Genomic DNA, 23221 nt, shown 5'->3' with positions numbered 1-23221 from the left:
ACACACAGTCTCTGTCCTTCTCTTTTCCATTCACATGGGCCCTCTCTACTCCTCCTCCCTCTCCCAACAAATTGTTCAACCTCCCCACATACCATGAAGCCAGAGAAGGCAGTGGAGGCCACACGTGGCAGCTGAACGATGAATACAACATGGTGACGTGCAACACTGCTGGACCAAGTGCTCTGCACACAGTACTGAGCACACTGCAGCAGATCTTGGTTCCTGTTGCCTCGCTCACACTGTACCATCAGCACCTTCTGCTGTCCACTCTTGTTTCCATGGAACAGGCTGAAAATGCAAACACGATGGTGTATTGAAAACGCTACCATGACACTTCATTGAAACCTCATATAAGCCACACTTCATTTGAAATATATACATGACAGACACTTCATTAACCTATATGGCTCATCTAAAGCAAATGCATGACAAATTACAATGTACAACTTTTTCCCCCACATCAAATCCATTGATGTCAGCATTCATTGATTTACTGCCTATACTGCTGTTTACATATCTTTCTTTTTTCTTTCTCTCGTTTTCTTTCTTTTTTGACTCCATTTGTTTGAAAAATACAACCAAGGTTATATTCTTATATGTACCTGAGCTGATGTCTGAACTGCTGCTCTGTATGGAAAGCCTGCAGTGACAGAAGCGTGAAGCTGAACCCTGGAAGGTGGTGTTCCAGTTCCCCTCTCTCCCTGTCTGTCAGCAGTTTGGAGTGAGTTGTTACCTGTTGTAAAACAGTTTATGTTAGTCAGTAACAGTTGACAGAGGGGTAAAAACAAGATTTGCAGAGCTCAACTGGAGGAGGGGTAATCTCTTATAAAGCATGTGCATTTGAAAGATGTGCTCAAGCACAAGCAGATATGTGAGCTGTGTGCAAACATTCAAGGCAGACACAGTTGTCTCGAGTAGAGTGGAGGCGATTCTCGAGCAGACGATTAGTGCTCCATATATGGGTCAATCTTTATTTGGTTTAGCCTCTCGCCAGTGTGTCTAAGTAGCCCGGATGTTCAAGTAACAACGGTCACTCCAAGACTAATTGTTGTGCCTTATCCAGTCCGATTCTTATTTGGTTGAGTCTGGCAGCTTAAGACCCGTATCAGACGCCAGGCTATCATCGCTTGCAGCAAGTCACTATCCAAGTATCCTCAGCGTTTTCAAGAAACAAGTCCTTTCTTCTGAACGGTTTGGGTTTTGCATTGTTTTAATTTTGAATATGTGGTAATTAGACTCTGAGCAATTGTTTACGAGGCCTGGGGAAGCCTGAAGTTTAGTTGGCGATTGTTTGATCTAAAATGTTTGCATCCTGCCTTGCCGACTTGACATTTGGTCAACTTGGTTCTATTCATCATGTTTTGAAAATCTTGTGAATTATTTCTAAGCATAGGCTATGCAGGTTCGCTACTCACCTTTATTTGGCCCAGTAAGTTTGTTTAGTTTTTCCACCCACCATCCCCTTCCTGCTTCCGCTAGGCTTGACATCCGGGCAGCTTGTTCACTTAACGGAATTTTCGCTACTCACCTTTATTTGGCCCAGTAAGTTTGTTTAGTTTTTCCACCCACCATCCATCCCCTTCCTGCTTCCACTAGGCTTGACATCCGGGCAGCTTGTTCACTTAAGGGAATTTTAGTGGTCACCAGTTATCCTTCACTTGTGGAAGAACTAGAATTGTCTATGATGTTCTTTGCAGTATTGTCATTTCATCACTTCAATTTTTATTGAGTCAATTACATCGGAGTCCCTTGTCCATGATTACGCTTACTTCTGGTTCTACCTGGTGTGTGTATGTTTCGATCAGAATTTCTAGTCCATCATTCAGCTCTATCCTAACTTGTGTATATATGTGTTTGTATATATAGCTTGCAATTTTGCCCATCATTCAGCTTAATTCTAACCGGCGCATATGTATTTTTTCTTTGTTGTTGTTGCTTTGTTTTTGGTACAGTTGGCTGAAGTTAGGCATGGTTATGGTGAAGATGTGGTTCCCAATGGGGAACATTTTTATTTGTAGTTATATTTTGTAAATTTTGGAGCTTATTAAGCTTGTCTAGCCCCTTGGACCATGGTTGAGCCCAATACAAACCACAAAAGTGGCCTGGTTCAGTGGTCCAGTGCCTCCAGTTTGTCAGTAGATGTAAAGCAGTGAGTGACGGATGGAGGCCTGGGTGGTAGGACAGCCGCGAGGGCAGTAAGATACTGTGGGTACCGCGGTGTGAGCAGTGGATTCTGTTCACAGTCAAAGTAAAGCCACCATAATAAAGGTTTCTGATCACGCTTAGCTAGCTGGCAGACTGGGGGGGTCAGGAAAAAATTGATATTTTGTCTGATTGGTGTCATCTTCACCTAACCATGCCTTACTTCCCAACCAGTGCCCGTACTACAAGATACATGCCATAACTGAAATTGTTGTAAATAAATAATGAAAGAACCTAATTCTCCTTGTGAAGCTTGGCTGTTTCAGTCACGGTATTGTTATGTGTTCTTTCTTTACTTTATTTGGTGTTTAACGTCGTTTTCAACCACGAAGGTTATATCGCGACGAGGGAAAGGGGGGAGATGGGAATTGTTATGTGTGGAGGTGTCTGTTTTGTATGGTCATAAAAGGGAGACAAACAAAAACATTCAGAATCTCCCTCCTCTTTAACACTATTGTGACTAGCACTGCCACGGCGTTAACGTCCTGCCTGCCCAAGCTTGCCACCAAGAAACTTCCCAAAAATCAGTAACTGTAAAGAAATCTGTCTAGCAAGCTTGAATTAAGTCCAATCACCACCAAATTTTGTGTACTAATTCAAAAATGGATGCCCAGTTCAGTTGTGCTATTTATAAGTTTGTCACGCGATTTGTTTTAGCAAAGGGGGGTGAAAGGGGGATGAAAGGGGGATAATTTGTGTTTTTTAACTTTTTTTGTGTGTGTTTTATTTTTCACTGCTTTTTTTAAAAGTTATTTTTTTAACAGAAAGTATTATAAATAATGTTATAACCAAACAAGGTGTAAAACCTATGAATTAGCTGAAATATTGTTAACATTGTACACAGAAATAAGGAGACAGTACAAAGAAAAAAACAAGCAAATCACGCATTCACTCACAGCATCCTGACTCAAATGAAACAAAACTGTAACACTCACCAAATGATGTCTAGGTAATCCATATTGAATACAAGTCACATTTTCACAACAAAGTACCAACTGTACACCTATGAACATTTCCAAAAGGATTAGAAGGCTCCAGCCATCCATTGTTATCAGTGCTGCCACGCCCCCATAGCTCCTGCACGATTCCAAGATACATGTTCGTCTAGCAGTATCACCCCCTACCACGTGTAGTTTGCCGACTCGTACTAGCAACAACGGGACTGTTTCTTCCTTAATATCACTGCTATTATCGCTTTCTTGAGGCTAAAACGACACGATGTATCATGATCTACAGGATCCTCATGATCCAACATCCGGAGAATCTCCTCCCGTGACAAGGCTCGCCTTCGATTCATTTTTTTTGTTCGAAAACACCACGCAAATCTGCACTAATTTGATCAAGCCGGAAGAGAAAACCACGTGTATCAAGGGAAACAACTCAATTTATTGCAATCTTCAAAAACCGGGAAGCAATCACGAGTCTTGTACCTTGTATGACTGATACTGAAAAATGCGCGTCCCGTCCATGGGCGTGTCAGCGCGGTTACTGATTTATCAGCGTCCCGTCGCGAAAGTGTTAACACCATAATTTTAGTCAAACACAAAAATAAGGAAAGAGAGATAGACAAAGAAAGAAAGAGTGAAATAAAAAAATAAAACTAACAGACCAAAAGACAAAGTCAAAAAAGGCACACAAAAACATGCTATTTTCTCAACTCATTGCAATTTCAACATTGACTAAAGGACTCTACCTGTGTCATGAAGCACTGTCCATCATTTACTGTCTGGAACCTTGCCTCCAGGTATTGTGCCAGACTGTTGTGCTGTTGCTGCTGGAAGTACACGTCACTGCACCACTTGTCCTGTAGACGTATCACAGCATCAGGTGTGGCACACCACAGCAGTGCCCTCTGGCAGTCCTGCAGGATCTGGTAACAAAAAGGATCCTGCTATTAGGGACATTTGAATGTGTAAAAAAAATTGAAAGCTATATGATTCAGCTAGTACAAAATGCAATTTTTTCCTTTCTCGTGTGATCTTGCCGCGAGCCCTGTTACCAGCTGAAAGAAAGAAGGGGCATAACCTCACCAGAACCGCCCATTAAGCCAAAGATAAAACGTTACTGGTGGACCACACATTGAATCAAGCGGAATGGAATTAGCATTCATGCTGTTGCCAATTGGCTATATTTTTAGACCATTAGAGGGGGGAGTTTACGTCCTCTCAGAAACTATTTCTATTTGGGACATGAGTTGGTGACTGGAGCTAAGGAGCTGGTAAAAGTGAGAAAAAAGGGGAGGATGACGGGGTGGCAGGAGTAGTGATGATAAAAGTTTGTTAAGAGGGATAAATTCTTCTTCTAGATAGTGTGATTAAATATGATTGGGTTTGGCACCCGTTGTCTCCAAGAGCATTGGGAATAGGATGTTAAAAGTATACGTTTATTTTCCAAAAAGGTACTTTATAAAAAGTGATAAAATTTCAGAGCCACTTTATAAAATCAAAGGTTAAAACAGGTGATTCAGATTTGTACAGGGAGAGCTTAAAAGCAGATATATACAGCACGTAGGCCTTTTTTCATTTCACTTGCAATTTAAGAAAGCTATCTATGCCACAGTGACGCACCGAACACATTCGCTCACACAGATATGGGGTATATACACACATGGTACTGGCCTCTAAATAATGTTGCGTATAAAATAGTTTGTCGTATATTGACGAATAATTATATACATTTAAAGTAGTTTTGAGAATAAAATAGATTTTCGCCTAAGAAACGAACAAGAGAGTAGTTGGGGTATGGTGTGGAGGGTCAATTAGGGTGTGCGGTGCACAGCTACCGTCCCGCCGGGTGGAGCCCTGGCCCTTCGCTCCCGGCAGGGGGTGCCGGCGGGCGCGCGCACACCCAATAGTAGTTGGGGTATGGTGAGCGAGAGTTGAGGTGTGGTAGGTGTGACATCTCAAGACACGAACCCCCTTCCTTCTGGGGTGGGGGTGGAGTGGGGGAGGTGGGGGACAGGGACACGTACCCGCTGTACGCACAGGGAGGTGGGGGGATGGACCGGTGAGAGCCTTTTTGTACGCGGCACTGTGTTTTAAGCCCGTCCGTTCTGTTAGGCTTTTAGACCATTTGAAAATAAACCAAGTTATATAAGTATCATAAAAGTGAGAAACCGACAAAATAACATAGATTAGAATACAACATTATACAAACAAATACAATATATATACATACTGTTACAACAACAAAACAAATAGAACAAATCAGACTGCAGTTAACCTTGTTTTCCACATCCTGTGTCAGTGCTTGGCCAGGCGTTACATGTTCTTCCCACGCTCTGAGGACTGTGGATGCTGTGGTGTCCAAGTGATAGCCAATCAACACATCACTGTTCCGAAGTCCACCACCATCAGTGCTACAAGAAACAGCAATCCTTCAAACACTAGTGAGCATAATAGTAAGTAGAAATAGCACCAAAATATAACACCTGTCCTATAATAGATGCCTTAAACAATTCAGAATACCTTGGAACTATCTGAAAACAGGTATCTGCTACTGCACAATGAATTAAGCCATCACCCAACTAGTTTGCTGCTTGCATACACACAGGTTAGCTAGCTTATGTAACCGAGTGTCGAAACACAACAATCACCTTTGGAGGCGAAGTGCAATCAAACAGGATTGAGAATCTTAGGGATAATTTCTTAACCCTATAAAAACTGTTTTGGTTACGCATAGAAAACCAAGAACATACAGAGAGACAGAAGCCGCCGGACCCCATCACAAACAGAACTCTACAATCCACAGGTGTCTAGCCCGCGAGCTATAAATAGCTCACACTCAAAGGCCAACAACTCTGCAGAGCCTGCAGTGAAGGGCGACGGTAGTCTCCCTGTCACACTTATAATAGGTCATTTACAACATTTTTTTATTTAAAAATAGTTCAAGGTCTATATTCACTTCTAAAACAAATAAATCAAACTTGCTAAGCATTTGAAAATCTTAGTGGGAATCCTGGGGAAAAAACATGAGACATGAATCTGCGGGGTAAAAAAAATTTGACATTCAATCTCAGGGCAATATTACTAGTTGCTGCAAGTGGTTAGAGTTTCTGCAGGCTTACCCGCTGTTGGTGAAATGCTGCACCCAGCGTTCAAGCTGGTCCTGGAGCCTGCGTTGTTCCTCATTAAGCAGGTTGTTGACAGTGAGGAAATGTTTCTCCAGACGGTTGATCAGAGGGATGGGAAACTTCTCATACACTGTCTGCTTCTCTGCTACAACGATGAGTCTGCCAAACAGGATTCACGGTCATTGTACATGCAAACTGACCTACTTCAATTGAGTAATTTTTTATTCGGATATGAAGTAAATCTGCTGGGCCTAAATCGGCCTCCTGCTTCTGTACACTAATCTAACTGCCTGTCATATATGACATGGCTAGCGATATAGATCAAGAAATTCACATTAGAAAAGCATTTTTTTGCTTTCTGTGCCAAATGCTTACCTGCATATACCTCAAAACAATGATTCATAATTCCCAGTTATCTCGGAACCTAACGGAAAGAGTAAAAGAACATTGAACAAGAAGTTTGTTCACCTGATGCCAAAAGCTGTACGAGAACAATTCACAATAAGGGGTAACATACATACCTGAACTTTGTATCCACTTTGCACTTCACTCGGTGTGTACCGAGACCAAGATCAACGTAGCGGGCATTTGCCAGGTAGGAGTAGTACTGGTAGCGAGGAACAACAAAATAAACATACTGTCAACTTCAATTGTAGTGATTTTGATTGTTCACTTCAAGGATAAAATGTACCATTGTCAGAATTTTATGGCACAAGATATGCAGGTGGCCCTGATCGAAGCACCAGAATTGTTACATCATTTAATTCATAGCACTGCATGGCTTAGGAATGACTTGGCCAAGGGCTACTAGTTGGCTTACCTTCATTCTCATCTTTTAAAGCAGCGCCGTGACAAAAAATACTGGAGAACAGCTAAAGACATTCACAGATCCATGAAACAAACTGAGCCTACTACAGGGTGACCCCAAAAAAAGAGTACCCAAACAAAACGTCATAAATTGAACAAAAATAAAGCAATCTTCATAAAATTTATTTACACACACAAATAGCCTCTGCATGATTTGCACAGAAAATTTTAGCGTTCTAGCTTGTCTTTCAGGAAAGTTATGCTCATTCTACAGAACATGCTCCAAATGGCCTCCCCCGGATTTAAATCCCCCAGATTTCTATCTTTGGGGGTTCCTGAAAAACAACGTCTACAGGAACAACCCACAGACAATCACAGAACTCAAGAGAGCCATCACAACAACCATTCGCGGAATCTCGCAACAGGAGTGTGTGCGGGTGATTGATAACTTTGCACGGCGAGTTCAAGTTTGCCTGCAGCGGCGCGGAGGCCATTTGGAGCATGTTCTGTAGAATGAGCATAACTTTCCTGAAAGACAAGCTAGAACGCTAAAATTTTCTGTGCAAATCATGCAGAGGCTACTTGTGTGTGTAAATAAATTTTATGAAGATTGTTTTATTTTTGTTCCATTTATGACGTTTTGTTTGGGTACTCTTTTTTTGGGGTCACCCTGTAGTACTAGTCCAGTTTTCCCCCTCTTTTCTTTTGCTATCAAGTGCCTTCAATTAACTAACCAAAAAACACACCTGCACCCACAAAAACAAGCATGTTTCAAACTTAATACATGTACAATGTTAAACAATTGTTTCCTGATGCATCAAAGGCTAAATTCTGTTACCTGGTTGAGTGCATCGTACAGACTCTCATACAGGTTGTCCAGGTTGAGAAGCACTACAGTCTTTCCTGTCTCCATACACACTTTGATGCGGTTGATGTTGCGACACACCTGTGACAAATATTATACTGAATTCATTTCAACAAATGCTATTTCCAGTATCCCTGGAGTGAACAGAAGTCACAAACATAGTAGTGGTTTTAACGAAGTGATCCAAAAATCAGGCCGTACTCATCCGACATAAGTATACCTCTCAAGTCATAAACAAGACACAACCCACTTAATTGATTCATTCTTTTACAGTTTGGCTTCTGGAAATCCTACTCCCCATGCAGCACCACTGTCTTTGTATCTGCGCAGAATTTCTGAGGCTTCATGAGGTTATTAGAAAACAATTAAACATCCAATCACAGCTAAGTCAACACACAAAGGAAGTTATATAAAAAAAAAAAAAGGGTCTACCTGTGTGTACTCCTGGTCTCTGGGAAAGCTGCTGCCAAAGATTGGAACAACACTTTGCTTGGCCAGGAGGTTGTCTGTGAGGATGTGGAGACCCCCATAGTTCTCCGTCAGCAGCAACAGGTACCGGCCCTCTCTGTGAGAATGAAAATGTTTGTTGCGTTAAAGGTAAAATCTAGAGTACTATAATATCAACGGCTGTGAAATGATAAGCCATTTTAACCCTAATTAAGCTAATTAACAACTATCACCATAGATACAAGTATAGTAGGGACGTTTTGTTTGGGTACTCTTTTTTGGGGGTCACCCTGTAGTACTAGTCCAGTTTTCCCCCTCTTTTCAGCTTTTACGTCCCCTTGTTACATTCCAAATTGTATTCGAGTCTGAAATGTGTGCTTCCACAATGTGACAAATGCATTTAGTCATAATCCGTGAATTTTTATTTTTGAGTTATGAAATCTTTATCTATTCAACGGAATAATTTAGCTGATGTGTGCGTTTCTTTCTTTTTTCTTTTTTTTCTTCTTTTTTCATGTACCCCCAAGGGGTTTCCTGAAATAGATGTTTTGCCTTGCTTAATTTTGAACTTGTGTGACCCATTGTACTCATACAGGCTTTTCCCCATTGAGTGTTCCATGTCTAGCAACCATCCTACCATCTGTCACCAAAATAAGAATACATGAGATAACATACTGTCTAGTTTAGCCACCAGTTGAAAGGGGAAAGAAATGCCAGTAGGAGAAAGAAACATGTAAGAAATGACACTGACTGCATTGCTGTTCACTTCTGTACCACCACTCACCCACTGAAACCATCTCCTTCCAGGGCTGTGCGAAGCAGGGCAGAGTAGGCACTGTCCATGATGTCCGCTGTATCACCTTCAAATGTCTGGTGAAACATGCCCAATAACAGCTTTACACATACACAATGCTATGTTTACAAACAGCACAAAAGCACAGCGTTTCCTTTCCTTCTCTTTACAGTGCATCTAAAAGAACAAGTCTTTGGGTATATGATACAAAAACCCGAATAAAAAAAATACAGCTAGCACAATTAAAAGCAAGCACCGTAAAGTAAATATTGATAAAGAACAAACTCAAGTCATTTCTTACATCTTCATCTGTCAAATGTTTCTCGAAGATTTCCAGAGGTTCAAGGTCATCAAAACCTCCAAAGTTCCTTCTAACTGCTGCCTTGAATTCAGATTTTGTCAGCTTTCTGCTCTCTCGAGTTGCAATGGCATGCACCATCTTCACCAGACTGAAAAGAAATGTGTATTTGTTTACTATAAACACAGATTAGTACAGCTGTTCGTATGACCAATCTGAACCGGAGATCGACTAGCTGTTTGGGATTTTGTTAACCGGCATATATAAACCAACCTCAAGAAGAATACATAAAACAAAAGCGAGTCAGTCACTTGGTCAAAGCAACAGGTCAACTAAAAGTTGCAATGACAAAGCATCTTAATATAAAAGCAAAACAAAACAATGCAATTAAAACTGCAGGTAGAACTGATTGGCTCAGTATGTATTTCTGGTATTTTCACACAGTAGCTGGTAAAATACTGGAGATTTACATTTATACCAACACTGTGCACTTTATTATTGCATATGCACCTTCAATGACCTGCCCTATCAAAAAAACTATTTTAAAAATACCAATGAACAGAAATCTATTGAAATCTAATTCCTCCTCAAACAATCCTCCAATTCCTCATCCAAACCCCTTTTCACTGCCCATTGAGGGTTCCTTTACGCAGATGCAGTTCATTTCCAGTGATATCAAGTCTTGTTAAAAAGAATATTAAAGAAAGACCTACCTGTAGAAGTCTCTCAAGCCAAAGAACTCTCGTCTCTGTGTGGCTTTCTTAAACACTTCAAGGTAGGCCTTGGCTAGTTTCTTGACCAGGGTCTGGACATGCTCCAGTATTCCCTCTTCTCCACTGTTACAAATACTCCTGAAACAAAGAAAACAAACACAAATGCAAAACGTCATTCAAATTCACACAAGAGATTAGAACTTCTGTTAAAGCGCATAAGCCACTGCATTGTTTGTATGCATAAAAACATCTACAAAGGTTCAAAGAAGACTTTCTTCACTTTTTATCTGTCTTTTTCCTTGGTCTAGAACTGTAATGCATAAGAGAAGAGAGAGGGAGTTTGTGCCCGTGGGTGTGTTTGTGTGTGCATGATACTGCTTGCAGGTATGCTTGCATTTGTGTGAAGGGGGAGAAGGTGAATAGGAGGGGTACAAAACCACTGATGCGCTACAGAACATGCAAATATATAGCCCCCTCACCATACCATATAAAAAACTAAACTCATGTTGAGGAGTAGAATCTTGAGTAAGACCTCAGCAAGCACAAATTATACAATCATCAGTCTTTCCTCTGTACCTGGCAGTCTCCACCAGTTCCACCTCGTCAGGGACATCTCTCTGCACAAGGATCCCGCGGTTCATCTTGGCTGGGTCCAGTGCCCAGTTTGAGATACCAATGAAGGCAACCTGTGACAGGCAGCAAATGAGAGGACAACTGCACGACACATGCTGAAAAAGTATGTCTAAACGTTCACATTTATGTATGTAGTACATTGTATTGTAAGCACATTCACACTCAAAACTCCATCTCCGCTTGTCAACTCTGACCAAAAAAGGATTTCAACATACATGGAGGTTAAGCAAGAAAACTGTCCAAAATTCAGGCTCTCTAAATTAAAATAAACATTTTCCAGAAATAACCGTCAGGGTTTTTGTAGAGTAAGAGCCCCTTTTACGGGGACAAGCTTTTTAAAACGAGGCGAAGCAAGTACCACTGATGCTTCCAATCGGCTTTAATCTATGATCAGGACGAACTAACTCTGATGTGTAATATACCTCTATGTTGGAGTTAAAAAGAAAAAAAGAAAAAAAAGACCAATGAAGAAGTATGCTCACCCCCTATTTACGAGGGGGGGAAAAAAAAGGAAAAAAAGAAAAAAAAAGGAAAGAAAAAAAGAGAGAAGGAAACAGTTAAAGCAAGGGTTGAAGCAGCCTGCATGCAACTGAGGTCACACACACACACACACACACACAAATATATATATATATATATAAAAAATATAAAAAAATAAAAATATAAAAAACAACTCTGATGTGTATGTTCTGCAGTATGTGTGCTCTTGATATGATACCATTTTCTTTCAAAAATATGCACATCGGAGCAACGCTTCACCGTTGATTGTTTGCTGATCACAGCAAGTGTTCGATCATCACGTGTGTTTTCATAAACTCAAGCGAAACCCATGTGACCTCACTACGGGCCAGCAATCATTGGCGCAACAAATTGTGTACATACTCCAATGAACTCATGAATTTTGAAAGAAAAGGGTATAATATTGAGTGCACGTTGCATAACATACACATCAGAATTAGTTTCTCGTCTTGATAGCAGGCTAAAGTCGATCGGAAAAGTGGTACTTGCTTCGCCGCATTTGACGCCGAAAAAAGGGTTCTTACTCTACCAATCCTGACAGAGATATTTCCGAACATCATCTATTCATCATCCCAAACACATACAGGTGACAGACAGAGACCAGGAGGGAAGCAGAGTATGGCTATAAATCAAAGAAATAGGGTACAAGAAGCAATGTGAACATTGAAAAGACACATGCAGGATAAAACAACAGCAACAACAACTAAACTCTTTCTCCTCAAAACAAATGTGAAACCTTTTCAAGTCTTGTCTGTTTTGAGGGTATGTAATCAGCTTCCCAGTCTCCTTCCTCTTCTTCTTCGTCTTCCTCTTCTTCTTCTTCATCTTCTGACAAGTCAGATTGTTCCCATTGAGATTCCTGTTGGAAAAAATATAGGATTCAAATGAAACTAACTGTTGCACTGCAAAGTAGCTACCACTTCAGAGCAAAACATCAAAACATTTGAGTCATACCATCACACTATAAATGGCATATGATCAAGGTTTCTATCTATTGTTCCCTCTGTCACTACCTTTATTTCGTTCCTTTGTAGTTGAAGTGAGAGAGCAGAGTACTTGACATCAACACATGCAAAAGATACACTGCTACTTACTGAACAATTGTTTCAGAGAAATATATAGACCTACATTAAAACTATCACACAGATATTTTTATGTCTACAGAATACTCAATCAGCTAAAAATGTTAAGCTTTTTTTACTTGAGCTTATTTTTTCTTTTCTTTTTGATAAGACCTAAAAAAACAGCCAAACAATTTACCTCCTCAACTTCACATCCTTCCTCCAGCAAGGGGTGCAGTGCCTGGCGGTGAACAAAATCAAAATGAGTTGTCACCTGATTTCAACTTTCCTTCCTGCATGTGGGTACACACTATTTTTAATTTTTACCAAAATATAACATTTTACGCAGAGTGTGGCAGCCATTGTTCTGTCAGAACATGCAAGCAATCGATTTGAACAATGACGGTCAAGATCTGTGTTAAATGTCTTTTTTTTTTTTTTTAAATACATATAATGCGCATTTATGTATCGATCCAGTTTAGTTCAAATGCTTCTCTTTTTTTGTTACAATTGAACACACACAAACATTCACTCTTTTGTAGTCTCGGCCAGCTGCGAACATTTTAGTTTAAGTCGGCCTCTGACCTCACATGGCTCAAAAAAGGCAAATCCAAATTTCCATTGATACATGTACATTGTGATGTACATCTCGCAAACTGAACCGTTTGTTTTTTATAAGCCATTTTGATTTATCCAAAAAAGCATTTTATATTTACATTTCTAAAACCTTTCGACGCAAACCACCTTCCAATGCAAACTATCTGGACTTACATACACATTTTATTGCAAACTTACTCTAAATACTGTGCAGGACATGAAAATGTCATCCGCGCGATCTCTAAGGTTAAAAAAAATGTGATCACACAAACCTTGCTAGTTCTCGTTATTAGTCTGTCAAGAAGGCATGCAAAGACCAACCTTGAGAGGCATCCTGGGCGAGTCTTCAGCCAATCCAATCTCATCAAGGACGGCCACAGCCACAAATTTGTCCCTGTCATTGCCATGCTGGATGTTGGCACACTGGCGGAAGGTGGTCAGTATGCCATCTGCTGTGGCCAGGGGGCTGCACTGGAAGGACACCATCTGGACCTGCAACACAATCATGGCTCAACTGCTGTTTGGCCAAAACCTTGGACTCTTTCAGAAGGACTATTTTTTGTAAGCCTTTTCCAGCAGAACCGCAGAAAACCTACAAATACACTTACAAAGAAGAAGAGGAAGAATAGCGGCAGCAGCAGCAGGACCAACATCAAACAGAGCAGTCCACATGAATTTTGTTTCAGTAAGCAAACATACAAAAGTGTCTGTATAACCCCATAAACAGAAGTGTCTAATCACATTAAGTATGGAGCACTTTAACCGTGCCTACTCTCTGAGGATGCTGACCAAACACTGACTTACAGTACTGTATATGGTGTTTCAGACATAATGTTACAAATTGCAACCAGCTACATTTTTAGCCTTAATGGACAGGCAACTTGGCTTTCATCTTACAATTATAACCATGATATAAAAACATAATTGATCTTCCAAGGCTGTACAACGCACACAACTAAGATTACCTCCTTGAGTGTCTTGAAGAGATCCCCCCCGGCTTCCTTTTCCCCCTGCATGGCATCAGAAACGATTGTCTTGGCCAAAGACTTTGACGATCCAGGCTTTCCAACCAAGAAGAGAGGAATTCGCAACTCAATGCACACAACCATCATGAACACGTTCTCTTTCAGCGCCTGGTTGCAGGCAATCTTCTCTCCCAAATTCACGTTTTGGAGTAGCACTTCCTGGCAGCTGCAATTAATGTTAGGTAATTTGTGAAGAAAATTTGACAGGGTCTTAAAGGGGAAGCAGTCTTATATTGGGGGGGATCTTAAAAGGGGGATTCCATTGTATAACTCAACATTTATCTGAACGCATAGATATATAGATATTATAAATAGATGAATTCAGAAAATAACTCCGTCGGGTTTGTATGGGTTGTGGGAGAGTGACCTTTTCTTGCAAAACGTGAGACAAACACTGAAGGACCAATCACTAGCGAGATCGAGGTCTGTCATAAACAGGTGCTCCAGTCCATGTGTTTCCGACAGATTTGTGATTTGTGGCACATCCCAACTTGACTAAGCATTCAAATCCTTCACTCACAAAATCAGTACTATAACTTCCATAAAAGCACTGCTTATAGATTAGTGGGCTTTTTCTGTCCTGAAGTAGTTGATCTAACTCTTGCTGAGGTATTCACATGCATGCACATTGGACCAGAGCGTAAGACATCGGCCTCCTAATCGAAAGGTCGTGAGTTCAAATCCCGCCGCTGCCACCTGGTGGGTTAAGGGTGGAGATTTTTCCGATCTCCCAGGTCAGCTTATGTGCAGACCTGCTAGTGCCTTGTCCCCCTTCGTGTGTAAACGCAAGCACAAAACCAAGTGCGCACATAAAAGATCCTGTAATTCATGTCAGGGTTCGGTGGGTTATGGAAACACGAAAATACCCAGCATGCTTCCTCCGAAAGCGGCGTATGGCTGCCTAAATGGCGGGGTAAAAACTGTCATACATGTAAAAATCCACTTGTGCTAAAACATGAGGGAACGTGTGAGTTTCAGCCCATGAACAAAGAAGAAGAAGAACCATGCAGAGCAGATGAAAAGGTACAGACCTGTTCAAGAGCTGACGAAACTGATTCGGCCCACTCAGTCTGAACTCGGGAAAGAACACTGGGGCAATCTTCTGGTCAAACTTGTGTTTGTCCGGCAGTCCTGCTCTGTAGCACACTGCTAGGGCCAGGACCAAGGACATGGTGATGCCTGACACTCTTTGCTGTGTGCAAAGATAAAAATAGAAGTGCTGCAAATACATCAATGTCAAGAAGCGACCAAAAACATACAATAGGAATGGATAGAGTTAACTTTACTTCAAAAAGGATAACAGTTTTTGTGGAACCAGAATAACAGAGAAACAAAACAGACAGAGATGAACATACAGAAAAGTATACAACAGAAACAGGCTAGAGTAAATCATATATGTACTTAAAAAAAGAATAAGTTTTTCATGGAAACAGACTTAGCTTGAAACAAAACAGATGAAAAGCACAGACAAGTGATCAGGAACAAGAAAAGCTAGGTGAACACAAACACACACCCAAACCTGCAGCTTTTCCTGAATTGCTTGTAGCAACTGCTGTTGTCGGAGGAACCAGCTGGTCACCACCAGAGTCCTGTCCGCATCTCGCAAGCTGACAAAACTGCACTCATCCTGTTCATGTGACCAAATAAACTCACCTTGAAAAGAGGCGGCAGGCAAAAAAAGCATACAGTGCAACTCCCTTTCAAGACCTCCAAAAATCTAACTTGATCAGGTCTTAAAAAGGAGGGAATAATTAAAATGGAGTCTTTATAGTGGTTATGAACAGGACATATGAAAAAACAGGGTCTTAAAGGGAGAGTCTTAAATTCGTGGGGTCTTAAAATTGAGATTCCACTGTATGACCGAACATGTATTTGTATATAAAATATCAGAAGTTCTGAAAGAAACAATTGAAAGTTTTTTTGTGTTTTTTTAATATATATTGTAAATTAGGAGAATGCAAGGGATGGTTTGGATGGTTGGACTCTTGAAGTGCATCCACATCCACTCCCCTGAAAATTGCAAACTTTTCCCTTTATTGAACTTCTATCATATCATATAGTTTACACAAAATATCACCCCTCTCATTATATATATCTTTTGTTTACCTTTTCTAGTCCAAAAATATCACTTTTTCATTAATAAAACAAAGGTCCAATCCAAAACTGCTGCTACCTTAACAAGGGGAAATCAGGGGTGATTTCGAGTACAAAAATACTAATTGTCCCTAACACAATCATTTCTTTTTCATTACATTTCAAAAGCCTTTAAACTAGAAGGGATGGGATTAACGTATTCAACTCACCTTCAGACTTCGCATGAAGGTCTGGGCTTCAACAAGAATGTTGCAGATATTTTCATACTGTCCCAGACTGAGGTCCACTTCAAGCAACTTCTCCCGAGCCTGCACACACACACACACACACACACACACACACACACACACACACACACACACACACACACACACACCAGGAATGGTCAGAGGAAATCATATACATATACGTATATACTCGTACAAGAACACACACATGTACTCTTTGCAGTTTGGGTGCAACAAAATATGACACCTAACAGACAAGATAGGAGCTTGTACCTGGGAAGATTTGCTTCTTATTTAAGGTTGAAGGAGAATAGCTCATAAAACTCACACAAACAGTTGGTGACCAGAACTCAACTCTCTCAAAACACTAGTTCACACACAACAAACATCCTGAGTCAGACACTATCTATTTAAACATACATAGCGTAGCACTATCTCCCTGACAAGCCCTCCATTTCTGTGTCCAGCTAGTTCTCACACAGCAAACATCCCAAATAAGACACTATCGATATTCAAACTTACATAGCGTAGCACCATCTGCGTGATGTACAAGCGCTCCACTTCGGTGTCCAACTGTCCGAAGTCCCAGACAAGCGGCAGCATGCTCTGTGGCAAGGGCTGCACCCTGTACACCAGCTGACGCATTGGGACACGACCTGCGGGAAAACATTTTCAGAGTCACATACTGAATTCTATCTTGTCACCGTTGTTTTCTGTCTCTAAACCCATCCACACACTGGCTTTTGTACAGCAAAATACATTGCCCATCCCACAAGAAAACGAAAATGGGAACATGGTCAACTGTACAGTTTTAATTATAACGTGTCTCCAACTGTCAAAAGACTGAAATACCATTGTATGACTGCTTGTATATATAACAAAAAAATCCAAGTGAACAAAACAATGACTACAGATGTCCAAAAAAATTGTGCTTATTGAACCTGGTTAGAAGTGCAGTGATCGAACCTGCACTGCTTTTGAAAGAACATGTCAGCTCACAGTAACTCTTTTCCTTTGCATACAGTGCACCAATTAGGTTATCAGTGAAAAGGAGCACGTGAAATTACAAACACATTCCAGGTGATATGGTACCTAAAATATGAATATAGATGCCAATAGATTTCTGTCACAGATACATATATGTTTGAAATTAAACTCAGAAGCCGAGGGATGTCTGAACAACAGACTCAAGGTACAAAAAACTAACCAAGTTTATCACAGGTTTTCTCAGCACTGATATGATAACCCAGGCCTGCTTTTTCCAGACGTTGTATCACTGCTTGCTTATGTCTGCAACAGTTCATACACACAATTAAGACAGAATTTCACAAAGACAGGCACCAGGTTCTTTTTCTTATGTGTTCATGAGCTGCAACTCCCATGTACGCTTGTGAATTGCAGGATTTACCCGTTTATTTTGTGACTCTATAACCCATCAAAACTGACATGGATAACAGGATGTTTTCCGTGCGCACTTGGTCTTGTGCTTGTGTGCACACACGAAGGGGGGTAAGGCACTAGCAAGCAGGTCTGCACATAAGTTGACCTGGGAGATCAGACAAATCTCCACCCTTAGCCCACCAGGGATGGCCGGGATTCGAACCCGGCCACTACCTTCTGCTTGAGAGGAAGGCGTCTTATCCACTAGGCAATTGTGCCCGTCATGAAGCATTCATTACCACTTTACTCTTTACTTTACTCTTTCAGGGAAATTAACAGCTGATGAACATTATACTGCTACACATGTGATGAGAAATTAACCCCACATACTTGCGGTAGGGGTTGCAGGCAGCCACCATCTTCAGGTTTTGATGGAGCTTGATGGGTTTTCCGTTCATGGCTCCATCGCACATCACTTCCTTGATTGCCCCGATAGCCTCCGTGGTGTTGGCCTCATCAAAAAACAGTACCGTGTAGATGGGACGGGGAGACCCCTCACGTCCAGTCTTCTCTGCTGATTCCTTGGTTTCTTTGGCCAGAGCCTCTGCCTCTCTCACCTTCTCGTGAATGTCCTCTGCTGTGGTGCCTCCATGCACCTGGAATTAAAGTTTTGTCTTTTTCTTTGTCTGTTTTGATTTTAAGGCAAAAGCTTCTGAATTAGCCTCATGTGAAGTTTGTGATCATGATGAATGAATCTGAAGATATCCACTTTTCTTTCAGTATGTGACGTCATTCCCACAGGGCTAATTCAAGAGATAGCCAATGTTTGTTTTGCTTTTGAGGCAAAACCTCATTTTTGTGTGCTTGATTTCCTTTAAAAAAAAAAGAGTCTTACAATCTAAAGTAACCGATTTACATCCCTTTGTGTAAATGAAAATCTTGTGTTTGCTTGAACAATACCATATTGGCACTGTGAAAAGTTTGTATTTAAACTATACAAATCATGTAGAGTAAAAGCTCATACTGTTTGTAACTTACACAGAACAAAACTGTAAAACTGTCACAAATCAGATTTTTTTCAGCAATCCTTCTTTTCTTCATATTTTCCCTTGTCTGTGTGTTTTTCCTTTCACTTACTTTCATGATCACCATCGTGTTGATGGCAGCATCTTTTGGAGTCTGAAGAGCGCACATGAACTTGACAAGCCTTGTTTTACCACAACCTGTCTCCCCCATGACAATCACTGGAATGTTGCATCTGAAATGTTCAGAAACTTTGTAACATTATCGCTTGACACACAGTTTACATCTGCAAATCCATAGCAAATGAATCTACAAGGCAAAAATGTCATTAAATTCATTTCATTTCACTTCAATCTTTTATTTCACTTCAATCGCACTTACCCTGGTGACCACGTCAAGATAACAACCACCTTGCCATGACCACTATAAACAAAAATCCCTGCCAAAAAATTCTACATTATTCAGCTTTTTAAAGTGAGGGTCCTGTCTTTAATGACCACATTGGTTGGTCCTTTAGGTGGTTGTTGAAGTTTGACGTACTGTACAAGGCTTTATCTAGGAATGGTAGATAGTTCACAAAAATTTACAGAAAGCTTGCTGTAACAAAATAGCCATGCCCTATGTTGCATACAACAGCTTGCCAGAAGCACCTGAATCTCATGTAGATTGCCAAGATCTTTTTCGCATTGTCTGTGGTCAGTTCATAGGTAGTGTCTGGATCGACAAAATGCTTGTCCTCTCCTTCTCCTTCAGACGTCTCAGATGGTGGAACTCCCATCACCTGGTAAAGCCTTCGTAGCTTATCACTTCTGCAACACGAACAAGGCATCACCAAAAATTCTACACTTCTAATGTAACAATCTTTCAATAAATGTATGTGTCTCTGTGTGCGTATGTGTGTGCCTTCATATGTTTGGGTGTCCCAGTATGTCTATGTGTGTTGCAGTGTGTGTATGTGTGTCCCTGTGTGTGGGTGTATGTGTGTTTGTGTGCATGCGCATGTGTGTGTGTGTATGTCTGGCTGTCTCAGTGTCTGTGTGCAAACATGTAGCATGTAAGAACAGGAGCATGGGTGTAAACATATGCACTCATCTACATGCGAGCAAGACAATTATACCTCTAATAACTCCAGCGAACGCCAAAAAAACACAATACCTTGGCAACATGTCAAAGTCCTCTGAAAGCGGAGCACCATTGTCAGAAAGACTGTGGTACAAGCTCCGCTTCATGATGGCTTTCTGCAAAACATCGCCTGCTTGATTCAACAGATTGCCTGAACGAGGATCCACTCTGAACCCCAGGAATGTCATAGTAGTTTCGTCAGGGTTGAAGAAAATGCATGGGTGAGGGCTGCAACAGTGTTTGAAAGTAACACAGATGAGTGATAGTTTGCTGCATATAGATGTAATTAAAAAGTCCTTACCCGGCCGGCTTCACACGCTGAGACCATCACGGAAATGGTTCGACTTAGGCTTACTCCAATCTTTCTTTTGTTTCTATGTGTCTTTACTATCTTTCTGTTCTAATTATGTCTCTCTCTCTCTCTCTCTCTCTCTCTCTCTCTCTCTCTCTCTCTCTCTCTCTCTCTCTCTCTCTCTCTCTCTCTCTCTCTCTCTCTCTTAAATCAAACATAGCCAGATGCTTTTGGCACACATCACCCTTCAATAAGAATATGCAATAGTAGTGGCCTGTTTGCTTTAGTCATCACCTCTTCACATTTTTGGTCAAGTGTCTTACCCACTCAACCACTTCAATGCTCATCCAACAGAACTGCTCTGACCTTGACTCCCATGTTCTGCGCATCTGGAACTGCTCAATGCCATCTCCTGCTTGCATGTGATTCTCAGTTCTGTCTTCAGTCCCATGGTACAACACAGGCAAGGATTGCTCCGCCATTTCAATGGACCGAGTTGCGAAGTCCTGCGAAGAAGAAACAAATCATATTCAAATGTTAATGTTTCTAAATCCACGAAGGTTCTCTTCTATTGGAGAAATACATCGCAACAAAACGTCTATACAACTTTTCTTCTTAGTGTGTTTGCATTCTGCTGTAGAATACTGTTATTTTGTTCCTGAAATATGACTGATGAGGCCCAGGAGGGCTGATGGAAAGCTAACTACACTTAATATCACAAGCTTAATTACTGGCTGTTTCAACTATGCATTTGTATAACACAGAGAGTCTTATTTCTGCTATTGAAAAAATGCTGGATACCAACCCTGGACATGAGGATGAGGAATCTGAGGATGAATGCAGGGAATCCTGGGAGATCCTGAGAGAGGTCTGAGCTGCAGAAGATGGAGTGTTCAAAGTCCTCCAACTGCTTGTTCAAGAACGACACGAAGTGAAACAGCTCAGACCATGAAGGGTTCTTCACTCCACAATGCCTGCAAGAATGACAGTATAAAAAAAAGTGAGAAACAGCACTGATATTAATTTACATGCACGTTTTATGTTAGTTCAGTTCCACTGCTTCCCAGTGTTCATTTCTTGGTTTTCACCAAAACGACGAATTACCAAAATGCAAATCTTAATTTGGATCATTCCAAACACAAACAAAATCATTAAATCCTCTGTAGACTAGAAAAGGGACATTCATCTGAACGAGTCTTTTTTTTTTTTTCTGCAAATTTGCCTACAAATTAACATTTCAGCTGACTGATGATATGAACAAGTAAAAAAAAAAAAATACCTGAGAAGGGTTTGTAGGCATTTGCCTTGGTTGCCTTTGTCAACCTTGCGCTTGCGTGACTTCTTGTAGGGCTTTGGGTCTCCAGGAACCGACAGTGAGCTCAGATAGTGGAATGGCCGCTGAAAAACTTCACTGAAATACTCCTCAGCATCAAACAACAGGCTGTTGTCTCTGCTCTCTGAAACAAATTGTTCCATAAAGTGTAGGCCCAGTGAAGAAAATGACCACACATTTTTACATCAACAATAATTATCGTGGAATCCCTAGAAACTGCCCTATAACAACATTTCTTGAGCAAGGGAAATCAATCAATCAATCAACATCAGTCGATATCAATCTATGATTATCTTACCTTAACACTGCTCTCTTTATGTTAATTACAGTGCTAATAAAACGTCAGTTATTCACATGCATCAAAGTACAACTCCATAAACTATCCTTGTTTGTATTATGATAATGTAAGTGTAAAGCGCTCTGGGCTTGTCACCACGAGGTTTACGCGCTATATAAGTAATCGTTATTGTAAGGCTTCTTTTTAAGCCTACTGTCTATATGATACTTACCGAGACAGTACTATTCTTGCACATTATCTATTATAGGCCGAAAAAATTGGACAAAACGCTGAGTGGGTACAATTATCTCCCATAACCATGCGCCACCGTGGATCCCAAGCACTGTCCGAGTGCTTCCCCCTTACAGGATGTAGGTGGCGCGTCCTCTTTCTTTATGAGCTGCAGACCCTCAAAAAGCCCATAACATATCAAGAGGGGAGGAGGGAGGGAAACTCTAATAGAACTGTCTCGGTAAGTATCATATAGACAGTAGGCTTAAAAAGAAGCCTTACAGTCAATATAACACTTACCTCGACAGTACTATTCTTGCACAGAATACCAGAGTGGTGTGAGGGTGATATGTAGAGTATTAAACTCCTTAATCAAAATCACTTAAATCCAAGGATTAAGATACCCAGGCAATTTTCGAACAGTACTACCGTAAAAGAAAATATACCCAAGAAACATATCTTAGACTGACGTGACCATGCTGGCAACCACTGCTGTGTGGTGAACTCAATGTCAAAGTCCAGGCCACTCAAAGCTTGAATACCACTGAGTCTACGGCAAGTGGCTAAAGCGATGAGGAACAATTAGTCTTACAAATCAGCAACTTGATACTGATGCCTGCCAGGGGTTCAAACTCATTGCTACGCAGGAGTTTGAGGACCAGAAAGACATCCCCCTTGGGAAATGAAACCCGAGGTTTAGACACCGCTGCATTGCTAATACCCGAAAGGACATTAGCGATGAGGGAGGACCTGATCAAGTGTCCAGATCTGCGACCAGTAGCGGCCGCAATCGTGGAAGCGATGGCAGATCTGTATCCAAGAAGAGTCTTAGAAGAAAGACTCTTCTTTTGATACACTTCCACCAGGAAGTTGGCCAAGTCCTGTGTTGAGGGATAAAGCGGCTTTATCCCCTTGGACAAGGCGAAGGTGGCCCAAGCTCTCCAGCGTAAGTCGTAGAGCTGAATAGTTGATCGCCTCTTAGCGTTCAAGGAAAACTCTACTGAACTCTTGTGCAATCCTAGTGCAAGCAGTTTGGAGCGCACAAGAGCCATGCGGTCAAGCACAGACTCTCTGGACGTGGATGAGGGAGGCATGATCGAGGCTGGAGCAGACCTCCCCCGTCCAGATCCAGAGGTAGAGGGTCTACGTGGGTGAGACCGCGAAGATCTGGAAACCACGGAGCTGTTGGCCAGTAAGGCGCGACCAAAAT

General features: G+C 41.2%; 1 protein-coding gene across 2 annotated transcripts in view; it reads right to left on the bottom strand.

Annotated features, from left to right (window-relative positions):
• LOC138968960 (E3 ubiquitin-protein ligase rnf213-alpha-like) overlaps positions 1-23221 on the bottom strand; it is a 123569-nt gene that overhangs the window by 69773 nt on the left and 30575 nt on the right. The window contains exons 19-46 of one of the 2 annotated variants that reach the window (XM_070341641.1): positions 21450-21627; positions 20976-21144; positions 20537-20676; positions 19912-20106; positions 19407-19565; positions 18871-18991; positions 18124-18389; positions 17561-17643; positions 16876-17009; positions 16336-16434; positions 15546-15659; positions 15064-15224; positions 13973-14198; positions 13329-13499; positions 12610-12651; positions 12086-12208; positions 10774-10883; positions 10198-10335; positions 9488-9635; positions 9178-9263; positions 8379-8511; positions 7920-8027; positions 6796-6881; positions 6269-6433; positions 5425-5560; positions 3896-4072; positions 603-733; positions 93-288 (exon numbers count right to left, since the gene is read on the bottom strand). In XM_070341641.1, the coding sequence (XP_070197742.1) occupies positions 93-288; positions 603-733; positions 3896-4072; positions 5425-5560; positions 6269-6433; positions 6796-6881; positions 7920-8027; positions 8379-8511; positions 9178-9263; positions 9488-9635; positions 10198-10335; positions 10774-10883; positions 12086-12208; positions 12610-12651; positions 13329-13499; positions 13973-14198; positions 15064-15224; positions 15546-15659; positions 16336-16434; positions 16876-17009; positions 17561-17643; positions 18124-18389; positions 18871-18991; positions 19407-19565; positions 19912-20106; positions 20537-20676; positions 20976-21144; positions 21450-21627 (3995 nt within the window). The remainder of the gene's footprint in view (positions 1-92; positions 289-602; positions 734-3895; positions 4073-5424; positions 5561-6268; positions 6434-6795; positions 6882-7919; positions 8028-8378; positions 8512-9177; positions 9264-9487; positions 9636-10197; positions 10336-10773; positions 10884-12085; positions 12209-12609; positions 12652-13328; positions 13500-13972; positions 14199-15063; positions 15225-15545; positions 15660-16335; positions 16435-16875; positions 17010-17560; positions 17644-18123; positions 18390-18870; positions 18992-19406; positions 19566-19911; positions 20107-20536; positions 20677-20975; positions 21145-21449; positions 21628-23221) is intronic. The other variant, XM_070341642.1, reaches the window with a different exon arrangement.

Source organism: Littorina saxatilis, linkage group LG6 (assembly GCF_037325665.1).
Source record: "Littorina saxatilis isolate snail1 linkage group LG6, US_GU_Lsax_2.0, whole genome shotgun sequence".
In the NCBI taxonomy this organism is placed as follows: domain Eukaryota; kingdom Metazoa; phylum Mollusca; class Gastropoda; order Littorinimorpha; family Littorinidae; genus Littorina; species Littorina saxatilis.
The sequence above is the reverse complement of the archived record's forward strand: the minus strand, read 5'-3'. Positions and strand labels throughout refer to the sequence as shown.